This window comes from Canis aureus, chromosome 29 (genome assembly GCF_053574225.1).
Source record: "Canis aureus isolate CA01 chromosome 29, VMU_Caureus_v.1.0, whole genome shotgun sequence".
Taxonomy (NCBI): Eukaryota; Metazoa; Chordata; class Mammalia; order Carnivora; family Canidae; genus Canis; species Canis aureus.
This window is the reverse complement of record NC_135639.1, coordinates 13,487,165-13,500,767: the sequence shown is the minus strand read 5'-3', so window position 1 is coordinate 13,500,767 and position 13,603 is coordinate 13,487,165. Positions and strand designations below refer to the sequence as shown.

The 13,603-nt window shown below is 38.4% G+C and overlaps 2 protein-coding genes across 9 annotated transcripts in view; one reads left to right on the top strand and one right to left on the bottom strand.

Annotated features, from left to right (window-relative positions):
- Positions 1-13,603, top strand: part of SLC18A2 (solute carrier family 18 member A2) — a 114,670-nt gene that overhangs the window by 40,227 nt on the left and 60,840 nt on the right. For 5 of the 6 annotated variants that reach the window (XM_077877486.1, XM_077877481.1, XM_077877484.1 and 2 more), the window contains one exon: positions 7,878-7,990. The gene's annotated coding sequence lies outside the window, so the exon portion shown is untranslated. Of the gene's footprint in view, positions 1-7,877; positions 7,991-9,295; positions 9,560-13,603 lie in introns of those variants that run through there. The other variant, XM_077877487.1, reaches the window with a different exon arrangement.
- PDZD8 (PDZ domain containing 8) overlaps positions 32-13,603 on the bottom strand; it is an 82,921-nt gene continuing 69,349 nt past the window's right edge. Inside the window, exons 4-6 of one of the 3 annotated variants that reach the window (XR_013367793.1) lie at positions 7,869-8,031; positions 1,417-3,679; positions 32-172 (exon numbers count right to left, since the gene is read on the bottom strand). Coding sequence is in view for 1 of the 3 variants with exons in the window: in XM_077877480.1 (XP_077733606.1) it covers positions 1,476-3,679; positions 7,869-8,031 (2,367 nt within the window). In the remaining 2 variants the exon portion in view is untranslated. Of the gene's footprint in view, positions 173-337; positions 3,680-7,868; positions 8,032-13,603 lie in introns of those variants that run through there. The other 2 variants (XR_013367792.1, XM_077877480.1) reach the window with 2 other exon arrangements.

The window sequence follows — 13,603 nt, the reverse complement described above, 5'->3', positions numbered from 1 at the left end:
ACAGAGTTCATTAATGGCCAGTGGAAGAGCTTGATCTTAAGCTCTTGTCTGGAGTCCTGGGCTGGAACCCTTACTCTTCTACTATGCTTCTTTCTGCTGTCCATCAAAACTGTCCCACCTAGCTTTAAATTCATGTCAGTCTTTACTATATGTAAATTATCATAGTAGTTACCTACAAAAGGAAAATAGACATGTAAAAGGCCAAAACTTGTATGGTATACCAACACAGAGGTCATGCTCTCATGTTTTCCCTCAGTCATGTGTTCCTGGAGTCCATACAATGGACGGAGTATCAGAACAGATCTTCATTATCAAAGAACTGATCCCAATTCCTATGTATCTATACTGTTAATTTTTATTTTCTTTTTTTAAACAAAAGACCATCTGAACTACAGAAGTGTTCAGAATGACCACCATTCCTTCAACGGGCAGCATGTCAGAAAAGCAATAAATCTATCCTGCATGATTCCTTTCTTTCATAACACCCTCCTGCATGAATATGTTCCTAAAACAAAAGAGCCAAACCCAGTTATCAACACGGTCATTTTAAGAACAGTTCTCTGAAACTCTATCCTTGACATGCTTTATTTCCCATGGGAGAACTGAAGATGAAAATCATAAATATTCAGAACTTCCATTTAAAAGGAGAAAGCATCAATATATTGAAAGATTATATTTCAAAATCCTACTGGTTACTGTGTTTTTAGTAATCTTCTCTACAAAACTGACCAACTGCATTCTCTATTCCCTATTACATTTTTTCAATGCAACCTCTTCAAATTAATAACTGTATTCTCACTAAAACTGCACAAAAACTAGAAAAAAATTCACAGAAGGATAGAAAGCAAGCACTATATGTAACTTATTTTTTTTTTTTTACTAAATCAGTGTAACTGACTAAAGCCGCAGCATCTGCTTTTATGTCACATTTGGCAAAAACAAAAAAACCGCCCCCAAGCCCCAAAATATCAAAAATCTCAAGCAAGTAGAGATGACAAACTTCCTAACACAAAGACTCAAAACCTGTTCCCTCAATGATTGCTGTTGTCGATTTGGGCATGCAGCAAACTTGTTATAACCGTGATGGAAATGAAAATCTTCAAGAATTTGGACAGTATCCTATTTAACACTCATTCAAAAACTAAGATGAAGGAAAATAACACAATGAGACATCACATGTACATAAACATGAAAAGTTAGCTTACATAATTACATAATTAGAAAAAGTTAAAAATAAATTAGTAAAAATAAATTCCCAGTATAAACCCAAAAAAGCATAGCTATAAATGCAATCTGAAACAACCAATTTAGTGAGCTGGTCATGTTTTTCCTGAAAAACAACCTTTTTCACTCTTGTTCTTACACAAGCAAATTGCTGTGGAGAAGCAGGCTGAAGTGCATTAGAAGAGGGCTTACACATGGTACTTAAGATGCAACTTTCCCCCAATCACTCGAAAGTTTAAATCAGCGGTTTGTTAAACAGACTCAGATGGGCCAAACAAATCCTCTGATATGCTGCTGAACGGCTGGGAGTCTATTAGTTGGGTTATCTCATTATCAAGATCTTCTTCTGTATCATCTGTGTACTTGCTTATTTTTTTTGAGTGCTGGTCTAAAGACAGACTTTCTAAAGATTCAAGATCTTCAATGCCTGCTCTGTAGTGGATCATGAGAAGTGTTAGAGCTTGTAGTCTTTCACCTGATTTAGATAAAGCAGCAGAAAGAAGGGATTTTTTCCTTGATTCAGTTGTTTCTTTTTCTTCTCTAACAAGGGAATTATTATGTTCCAGCTCCTGGTCAATTTCATTCTGCAGTTTATCCAGCATGAACTCTAGTTTCTGGATCCTCTCCTCTGTAGGCAGGCCCCTGTACAGATCACGGCCAATTTCTTTAACTGCAATGAAAACGCTGTCGTCCAGACCACCCTCCTTTCTCACCAACTTTATTCCTGTGTTGTTTCCTCGTTTAGAAGGACTGTTTGGACCACAGACTTCTGTGTCACTGCCTTCATTGTCGGATGTGTTGGGTGTGTGTTTTGGTGAAGGTTCCACTAGATCAGTTCCTGGTTCAGAAAGGCGAGTTTTAGAGACTTGGCGCAAATTTAACAAACGAGAGCTTGTGTTGATAATGTGTCTTGTCAAACCTGTTGTTTTATTGACGGACTTGCTAGCTTCAGCATCAACACGAGGAGGCAGGCCTAAGAAGGTTTCTTGTCCTTCCAGCCTGAGGTTTTTCAGGGTCCGGTCTATCCGCCTATCAGTTGCTCCACAGAGAGGAGTCTCCGCTAGACACTTTTCCTGACATTTTTTATGGCAAACATAAGCACAGTACATACACTGGGAAGCAGCTTTAGTCCACACTTTTTTCTTACAGTAATCACACCAAGTTGGGTTCTGGAACTGAGTATCCTGGAAACTATGTTTATTTTCTGTTAAACCCATCTGTCCAACAAAATGCTCCTCTTTAGGTAGGGCAGAAACCTCTTCGACCAAATGGAGTTCTTTTTCTTTCTCTACGTTAGTAACTACATGTTGGTCTGGTTCTCCTTCTTTCAAATATTTGAAGTGAATGGTAATGTCACCAAAGCAAAATTTGTCATTGAATCCCTTCTGCATACTCAGATTGCGTAGTGCGGTTCTTGTGACCATTGCCTTAGGTGATGGGGCTTCCAATCTGAATTTTGAAAAGTATTCCATGTTTGATGTAGCCAGGCATCCTAAAGCCACCTCTTCAAGTTTTAAGCTAACATGCCCCAAACAGATAAGACCCCCTAACTTGAAAGGATCTCTGCACCACAATGCAATGTTTAAGTATCTGTGGCAGGCTTCTATGTCAAAGAAACAGGTTGCTCTGGTTCTTGTCCATTTCCCTAGCTTATTACGGTAAGGAATTTCTGAGGATTCCCACATTTGAGGGTCATCCGAACCGTCCTTAGGAGGGCAGGAACTTTCTGAAGTAAAATCTCTTGTTACTTCTTGCTTTGCTAAAAATTGCTTAGATGCAGCTACATCTTCTGTGTGATCCATAGTTTTTGCTTGCTTTTCAGCAGGTTTATCTGCAGGAGGAGGAGGCAGCACCTTTTCTGGCTTTTCAGTGAGAACATCTGGTTCTGTCTGATTTGGGGGGTCAGCAGAAGGCAAAGGAACTTTCACTTGTGGTCGTGGTGGCACGGGTGGTTTGAAAGTGGATCCTTGGGTGGGTTTTGACACTTGTGTTGGATCTGTTATCTCAGAAGCTTTTAGGGCCAAGGGTTTATTTCCCTCTTTACATGGAGGTTTTGGTGGTGGTAGGTGACTTCCTACAACTAATTTACGGTTTAAAACTGGTGATATTGTTCCAAGGGGTTTAACAGAAAGTGTTGTTGGCGTACGTTTGGGGCTGTGACTTACTGATGGAACCTCGTCTTTGAGCTCATTCTGTGTTCTTACATCACTTGCCAGGTCTTCAAATTCAGAATCCAAATCTCTATTTTCAGCATCTACTGCCAACCCAGTGCTTTCTTCTTCATAGTTTGGTTGGCATGAGCTTGATAGAAAGTTTTCTTCCAACTGTCCAAAATTATCTTGCAGTGCTGCACCTTGATTGCTCTGGCCGACAGGCCTCTCATAATACACCAGGACCCGGTCCCCGGCCTGCTTGATCAGCTTTAACACTTGTAGGGTAGATGTGATTTTCACACCTGTTGAAGGTTTTAAGAGGAAAAACATGTGAAGTACTGCCATGAAAATCACTTGAATTTGCTGAATGTAACTGCCATGAAAATCACCTGAATTTGCTGAATGTAACTGCCATTAGTTCATGATTATGGAAAAGCAATACAGAAATGTGGTGAATGATCAAATTCAGAGACTGATGCTTGAAGTAAACTTAGCAAAATACTGTATTATAAATAGTGGACTCTTTTACATATTTTTTTATTAGCCCTACTCATCAAACTAATCCTTTTATCAGGATCAGAAAGAACAAGGAAAGCATAAATTGCTTTAAACAGCAATTTAAAGCTGGTTACTATCTGCATCGATAATAACAGCTTAATTTTCATTTTATAATGTTCTAATAGGTGGCTACATTAACACAGTGTGAAATTCAAAAGGTACAGAAAAATATAGAGTGTAAAATCTCCCTTCCACCCCTATTTCCCAACCACACAGTCCCTTCCCTGAGGCAATCCAAGCTAGCAGTTTCTGGTGGAGTCTTCCAGAGAGACTCTAAGTGTTATCTTTATAGGCTCTATTTGTTTCCTGCCTACTCCTTACCCCTCCCCAAACAGTCCTTACCGAAGTAGGACTTAGAAAAAGGTAAGAAAGGGTCTTTGCTTTCCAAAGGTCTAAGTCAATCAGTCAAACAGAGAAACATCAGCCCCATCTCCCCAACTGACTTCAGAGTTCCTCAACGTTTATCTTCTGCTACCTCAGTGGTTGAGGCAAGATCATGCTTTAGACTTGGTTATCACTTACAATTCTCTCCACCAAGGTCTTTTACTCACAATTCATCCCTGCTCATGGTCTATTTCCCACTTTGCACAATGCTTTCTGCTAACTGGTTGTTTTGTGGTAGTTTCCAGGCCCAATTATTCCTGGTCTGATATCACTTGATTTTCTCCCCAACCTTGGTCTCAAGATTTCACTGATGTTCACATCAATATTTCAGATTCTTTTGCCCTGGCCCTTTTTCCTCATGTGTCTAACTGGCTTTCTGATCCCAGCTTGCTAGCCCCATCTCACTTTTCTGCTCCTGGGAGTACCACGGGGATCTAGTGCTGACCATCTTCAGAAAGGCATTCAATGCTGCAGGAGCATTCTTCTGAATTATTTCTGGTCTCTAAACAACTAAGTCTCCAAAACCCCAGCTTCAAAAACTCCCTGTTCCCCTGAAGCCTATCCTCCCTGCTGGCTTTTATTCTGCGGGTGATATGTCCTTATTGACTGAAGAGATCACCAAGCAGCCACCACTTTCCTCCTGGCCGTTTTTAGTATGAACCTATCTCAGGACGATGTAGCCTTTTGCTTGTATTTTGGATCCTACTCCCCATCTCCTTCAGGACTTTGCTCCATAAGCTATCCTGGCTCATATTTTTATTCTCTTCCTTCTTCCCCTTTAAAGCCCTTTTCTAGGTTTTCACAACACTACTAATTTGGTTCTGACCACCTCTCCTTTTTCTCCACCTATATCTGCTCCTTGTATGCAAACGTCCTTATAGTTTTGTATGTCCTGTTCTTGTAATTCTCTCCCTTTTTGCTTTCTCCCTGGATCACATCCACCTCAGTGGCAGCAATGTTCAATGTTTCCTTTGGTTGGTTTCCCCTCTTCTTCATCCTAGTCCTACATCCATAACTACTTCCCGAGATCAGCACTTAAGATGTTTCTTCAACCTAACAAATTCAGCGTAGTTAAGACCCATCTCTGAGCTTCACTCTCTGGCCCTCACTATGTGAATTAACTTGCCATCCTCCCAATTAACCCAATTTGCACCTCAGAGACCGCTGACCCCCAGATCTTTTTATTTTTAAATTTTTTATTTATTTATTTATGATAGTCACAAAGAGAGAGAGAGAGAGAGAGGCAGAGACACAGGCAGAGGGAGAAGCAGGCTCCATGCACCGGGAGCCCGACGTGGGATTCGATCCCAGGTCGCCAGGATCATGCCCTGGGCCAAAGGCAGGCGCTAAACCGCTGCGCCACCCAGGGATCCCTGACCCCCAGATCTAAGCAGCTCTTTGTTCTATCAGTTTTAAGTCCTTTTCCTCTCCTGTTCCGATTCACCTGGTCATTGGCTTCAATTACAAGAATCAACAGCACCTTGCTGTGACCCCTCAGACCTTCCCTGTTTTAATCACCAAACATACTGCTCCCCAGTTTTCCTAAAGCTTTGACTTGAAAACCTTTAGTGTACAAACTCATTACACTGAAAGCCAGAGCTTTCTAATGTGGCTCTCTCCATGATTCATCCAGCCTGCTCTTTCCCTCTAGCCACACTATATTCCAGCAAAATTATAGTCTGACATATGTACAAATGAAAAATAAGTCCGTCTACTGAGCTGTAGTAGGGAAAACTTCAACTCAATCTAAACTCATTCTTTGGGACTTAACACCTGCCCTCATCTCTTCCCTAATCACCAGGAGCTTTGTGGAGACCATCACTGTCTTTCTTAGGGCTAGTTGGCCAAATGTGGATTCCTTTTCTTTGCAATGTTACAAATAAACACAAAAGTAGAGGAAATAGAAAAATTAATTCCATCACTGAGCTTCAAATATATTAAGCATTTTGTCAATCTTATTTCAGCTACCACCAATCTCATTATGGATTATTTAAAAAATTATACACCCATATAAACAAATTACAGCTCTAAAAATAAATATGTATTTGTCCGTTATCTCAGTAAATATTTTGTTTTTATAAATGTTAGCCACAAAGTGGCATTTTACTTTTTCCACTCTGTAGACATTTATTATGCTTTTTTTGGGGGGAATATCTATTTTTGAGAATATTTACTACACATGTAACTGAAAACAAAAAAATTCGTAAAAGAACATAAAAAAGAAAAAAATTATATCCTGTAGGTGAAACCAGAACAAGAGTAGGTGTAGATATAAAAAATTTATACTGAATTATAGTATTTAGTTGAGGGAGAGTAACTGCTATGTTTATGTTAAAAAACCATGTAACAGAGGTGGTCTATTTCATGGGTTTGCTATCCTAAGTATCTATGAACAGCAGAAAAAAACATGTAACAGAGGTGGTCTATTTCATGGGTTTGCTATCCTAAGTATCTATGAACAGCAGCAGCATCTGGGGGCTTGTTAGAAATGCAGAATCTTGGGCCTCTGTCCAGGTCTACTGAAATAGAATCCATATTTCATCACCATGTCTGGGTGACTAGAATACATAGAAGGTTTGAGAAGCACTATGACATATCAGAGGGATTTCCATGTGAAAATAAGGACTTAGTTGGGCTTCTAAGTGTGCACTAAATTATTTTCATTATTTTACTGTCATGAGGGTTTGAATCAAAAGTTTAACATGTAACTAAGGAAAAACTCTACTTTAGGAACTGATCTACCTTGTTATTTATTATCTTAGCTGTGAGAGAATATATCACATTGTCTTTGGAAGCACAGCCATGACCAACCATGTATTCAATAAATCTCTTGACAAGTCTAGAAGGGGGTGCCAGGTACTACAAAGGTCTGCAAAGTTTTGGACTTTTTCCCCATTGGTGCTTATAGGGAGTCCTACTGCTTGTTCATAAATATCCAAGCAAATAATCTGCCTATCAACAGAGTTTATGTAGTTATCAATCCAACTGATAGGAAGGCATGCAGGTGGCATATTCTTCCACCAGCAATAGTGATTTGGGCTGTATCCTAATGACTGCATATTAATAAATGGCTGGCCGATCAGGGACAATACAGAGCCATCAATATGGGGCCACAGGACAGTTCAAGTATGCCCCCTTCGACAAAAAATATTAGTCCCTCTCATGCTCATTATCTAGTCCTATGTCATAGTGCTAATACCATCAATTTTAGGGCCAGACTAGTTATGGTGGTAGTTATACAGAAGGAACTACTGACCTGCCCTTTCTTCCATACTAGAGGAAAAAAAGGTGGGACAGAAAGGAAAATTAGAGAAGTTTACCAAAGAGTGGTCTAAAGATGAAGTATTTTAAAGATTTATACATTAGGACTAAAATGGAATTGGTGTTTTAAATTAAGGGTTCCTTCAGATTTTTATTTTTAATAAAGTTATTCTCTATTCATTATAAAAGTAACATGTGCTCACAGAAAGAATGAGATAAGGAAAACTCCCACATTTGCTCTCTAATTTTTCCATAAATGTAAAGTGTATCACATATTAGCATAATTACCTCCAATAGCAATCAGCCGGTCTCCCCGTTGAAGATCTGCAAGTGCAGCAGGCGAGTTTGGGGCCACAGTCTCAATTATGACATGCCCAGCGTACCCGTCAGTTGACTGGACAAGACGAAGTGTAAGTCCGACACTTTGTAAATTCCCTTTTATTAATTCAACCTTTGATAAAAGAGAAAAAAATGAAAACAGTAAATGGATTCATGATAGAGGAGTGAGAAAATATTAGTCCTCTGTAGCTAAGGCTGACTTTTGTACCAAGGCGACTATTTTTAGAGACAAATAAAAGAGGAGATCTTTATTGTGACAATATAAGTTAACATGCACAGACTGCAAATTTGTGGTTCAAACATTAAACACTTTATCTCCAATGTGTCTCTAGACTCACTGTAGAAAATTTGGAAAATAGGCAAAATTTTTCCTTTTTCCAAAATTTCCTTTTGGAAAACTTCTCCTAAGCATACCATCCAGAATTGTTGTATACTTTCTAATATATATATTTTAACACAAAATTGAGATCCCATTATGAATATAATTCTGAATCTTGCTTTTCTGATATATAATGGGAAATACGTTCTACGTCATTAGATGTGCTTTGGAACCTCTTTTTTTATGATGTATTGTTAAATTATCTTTTTGGGGGGACAAAGGAAAAGAGTTTACATTTGTTTAGTAACAGGTATCTTATTAATGAGATCCTTTTCTAACTTATCAACATCATTTTTCTAAACAAATGTCACCTGATTTATCAGAATATGTGTCCCAGATTCACGTCTGTGAACTAGAAAGACAATACAACATGTTATGTCATTTAAATTACTGCTTAAAAAAAAAAGACTGAATGCTAGCTATATCCTTCTAGAGGACAAGAATTCAATCTGTGTTAATTGAGTTAAATAAGTTACAAATCAGTCTAATTGTATTATCATTCAGCCCATGTTTCTTAGTTCTGGTCTTCAAGAGGTCTCATGACGGACTGCCAAATAACCTGCTAATATCCAAATATATTACTGTCTGTACTGCTTTAATAAATAAACCCCACTTTAAAAACCAGAAATTCAATTCTCCAACCTAATGGTGTTGACCAGTAAAAGAGACCTAACTGGGCATTGTTTTTTAATTATGTTACTAGATTTTGTAAAGTTGCTTTTAGATTAAGGAAAATCTTAATCACATTATGCTCAAGAAATAGGAAATGTAGTTAAGTTTTTGATTATCTAAAGGTTTACGAACAAAGAACAACCTTTCCAAAAAACATATGTGTTTAAGCCTCCAAAAAACATTTAATTCTTGCCTTATGATATGGTAAATAATCACCTTATAATGTTAATAGTGGTTCTTACTTTTAAAAAACCCCTTAAGAATACATTCTTTCAGATCCACAAACATATTCTTTCATTTTTAAAAGATTTTATTTATTTGACAGAAGAAGAGCACAAGCAGGGGAGCAGCAGGGAGAGGGAGAAGCAGGATCCCCACTGAGCAGGGAGCCCAATGTGAGCTTGACTTTGAGATCATGACCTGAGCAGAAGGCAAACACTTAACGAGCTGAGCCACCCGGGCACCCCTAAATATATTCTTAATATACAGAGTACTGAATGAAGCTAAAGAATTTACAATGTAAAATGCTCTGAGAAAGTTAATAGTACCAAATGGGCAAAAAAGCTAAACTGTAGGAGTCTGAGAACTATAAATTTTAAAAACACCTGGAATGTGTTCTTCGTGATTTACGCCTTGTTCTTAACATGGAATAGAGGTTGGGTGGATGGGGTTGAGAAGGAATTGAAGCCAGTATAGGTTCTGTATAACTGACTTATTTTCTATATATCAATCATATTATTCCCTTTGCTTTTCTTATTTCAAATGATTCTTGAAGTGAACATTCCAGATGGAAAAGAATAAGGTTTTCAGGAGTAACAATAGGTGTAGATAGTACATTACTGCCTGTCCCCCTTTTTACTACTGATGCTATTGATTTCATAACTTATGAAGGGAACTGAATGAAGGATACTATTTTTTTTTTGCCTCTTTTCTTGTTAAGATTGTTTTGTTTCCTTCTAAACTCACAGTGCTGACCTATCTAATTTTGGGATTATAGGTATAGCCTTCTCTGAAACAGTAACTTAAAAATTTAAGTTCTAACAGCAAGATTATAAAAACACCTCCTAATTAAAAACCTGACGAAACAAAGCATTTACAAATGAATATCATACAAAAAATTTTTATGTGAAATTTCTACTTCATAAATTTACAAGTCTTTTTATATAAGACTATCCAAATGATATCATGACTTCTGGAACAAAACTGACATGTTCATTGGGATGAAACTATTTTTAAACAAAATAGCCAAAAATATATAATTGTCCCCCCCCACATGTATCTATATTTTAAAATTAAATATACCATGTAACTGTAAAACGTCAAAATACAATTCTTTAAATGATGAGGTAAAAATAAACTAGAAATTCCAAATATTTTCTATACATCTGCATGAATATATCTGAAATATGTGACATCTCATTACCCTGAGAGGTTTTAGCTTTGAAATTTTTATTATGGAAAATTTTAAATATATACAAAAACATAATAGATAAAATGAACCCTGTGGTAGGTTTTAAGTATGGTCACAATTACTCCTATCCTCATATGCATGTCCCTATGCAATTATTCCTATACCTGACCAGCTATCAGAGTTGTAACCTGTTTCTCCACCCTTCTCTCAGCAACCAATACAACAAGGAAAAAATAAGCAAAGACGATCTGAACATCATCCCTGATATAAGTGACATTTAAAGAACATGATACCTAATAATGATAAACACACATTCAAGTGCATGTGTTAAGTTCACCAGGATGTGCTAGGTCATAAAACAAGTGTCAATAAATTTAAAAGACTGAAATTCAAGATACATTCTCTGGATGGAATTAAATTAGAAATCAACTAAAAATAAGATAACTAGGAAAACCCCAAATATTTGGAAAAGTAATACATTTCTAAATAATTCATGGTCAAAGAAGGAATAAAAAGAAAAAAACATTTCTGAATGGAATGATGAAATTATAAATTATTAAAATCTGTAGGATGCAACTAAAGCTGTGTTTACTAGGAAATGATACATTTCAGCTTTTCAAAAAATCCAAAATTAGTGATCTTACTTCCTATCTTAAATCAGAAATCTCAAGCTAGAACAAACAGCAGAAATCAATGAAATATAAAAATAGAGAAACCAATCATGAGAGCTGATTAATGAAATAATAAAACTGATAACCCTCTAGGCTAGACTCATAAAGAAAAAAAGAAAAGACATCTATTAAAATCAATTAAGAGGGACTATCACTATAAAATCTACAGACATTAAGAGAATTAGGCCATATTTTGGACAATTTTATGCCAATACAGTTGACAACTTAGAAAGATGCACTGGAAAAATTTCCTCAAAAGATACAAATGACAAAACCCCAAGACAGAAATTTTGAAAACTGCCATATTTAACTAAATATATAAAATTCATAAATCTCCCTCCTTGCCCCTAAAAAACCCCAAACTCCCAGTCTAGACTGCTTTGTTGGTGAATTCTCAAGGAAGAAATAATACCAATCTTGCCTAGAATCTTCCCAAATCATATGTAAGGCCAATGCTATCCCAAATCCAAACAAACACAAAACAAGAAAGCAGAACTATAGATTAATATTCTAATGTTCAAACACATAAAAAATTTCCTAAAAAAATTTTTAGGAAATTCAACTGAACAATATATAAAAAGGATAATAATCAGAACCAAGTGGAGTTGATTTCCAGGAATTTAAGTTTGATTTAAGCAGCCAGGAATCAATATAATTTACCATATTAAGAAAACAAAAACAAAAAACAAAAGGAAAAACCTCCAACATCTACTCATGATCAAAGTCCTTGAATAAACTAAAAATACAAGGGGACACTTAAACCTGATTATAAGCATCTACAAAAATCTACAGGTAACATAATACTCAAATGTTTTCTACCTAAGATCAGGAACAAGGAAGGATTTATGTTTTACCATTTCAATTCAGTATTACATTGGAGGGTAGGTACAGTCAGGGTAATAACACAAGAAAAAAGGAAGGCATAACGACTGGAAAGAGAGGAGAAAAAAATGGTCATTTACAGATAACATAATCTTATACATGAATAATCCTATGAAATCTACAAAACAACTATTAGAACTAATAAGTGAAATTAGGTCATAGACTACAAATTCATTTACAATAGCATAAAAAATATTTAGGGTTAAATTTAATGAAAGAGAAATTGGAGGGAGGAGGGGCAATATGGCGGAAGAGTAGGGTCTCCAAATCACCTGTCCCCACCAAATTACTTAGATAACCTTCAAATTATCCTTAAAATCTATGAATTCGGCCTGAGATTTAAAGAGAGAACAGCTGGAATGCTACAGTGAGAAGAGTTCGTGCTTCTATCAAGGTAGGAAGACGGGGAAAAAAAAATAAAGAAACAAAAGGCATCCAAGGGCGAGGGGCCCCGCAAGGAGCCCGGTTAAGGCTGGGGCGAGTGTCCCCAGGACAGGAGAGCCCCGTCCCGGAGAAGCAGGAGCTGCACCAATCTTCCCGGGCGGAAAGGCCTCGCAGGGAGTTGGTGCAGGACCCCAGGAGGGCGGGTATGCCCTTGGGCTCCCGGGGACACTAACAGACACCTGCCCGCCGGGGAGAGTGCACCGAGCTCCCTGGAGGGCTGCAGCGCGCACGGCGGGATCCGGGAGCAGCTCGGAGGGGCTCGGGCAGAGGAAGAGGCTCCGTGCGGAGGGGGCTGCGTGGCTCCAGGAGCAGCTCGGAGGGGCTTGGGCGGCGGCTCCGGAGGGGGCTGCGCGGCCGGGAGCATGAATCCAACAGCGCAGGCCCTAGAGCACAGGGCACCGGGACACAGCCCAGGATCCGGCCTCCCCCCGGGACAGGCAGAGGCCGGAAGGGCCCAGGACAGCAAGGACGCTCCTGCCGCGAGCTGAGCATCCAGGCCCTGCAGAGAGCTCCGTAGTGACTGTGGGAGCTGAATCCAGGGCTCCAGAGCTGGCCGCTGCCACTGCGGTTGTTCCTCCTGGGGCCTCACGGGGTAAACAACCCCCACTGAGCCCTGCACCAGGCAGGGGGCAGAGCAGCTCCCCCAAGTGCTAACAACTGAAAATCAGCACAACAGGCCCCTCCCCCAGAAGACCAACTAGATGGACAAGTTCCAGGGGAAGTCAAGGGACTTAAAGTATATAGAATCAGAAGATACTTCCCCGAGTTTTTTTTTTTGTTTGTTGTTTTTTTGTTTTTTGTTTTGCTTTTTGATTTGTTTCCTTCCCCCACCCTTTTTTCCCTTCTTTCTTTTTTTCTTCACTTTTTTTTTTCATCCTTTTTTTTTCCTTTTTCTCTTTTTTTCCCTTCTTTCTCTCCTCTCTTTTTCTCCTTTTCCCTATACAACTTGCTTTTGGCCACTCTGCACTGAGCAAAATAACTAGAAGGAAAACCTCACCTCAAAAGAAAGAATCAGAAACAGTCCTCTCTCCCACAGAGTTACAAAATATGGATTACAATTCAATGTCAGAAAGCCAATTCAGAAGCACTATTATACAGCTACTGGTGGCTCTAGAAAAAAAGCATAAAGGACTCAAGAGACTTCATGACTGCAGAATTTAGAGCTAATCAGGCAGAAATTAAAAATCAATTGAATGAGATGCAATCCAACTAGAAGTCCTAACGA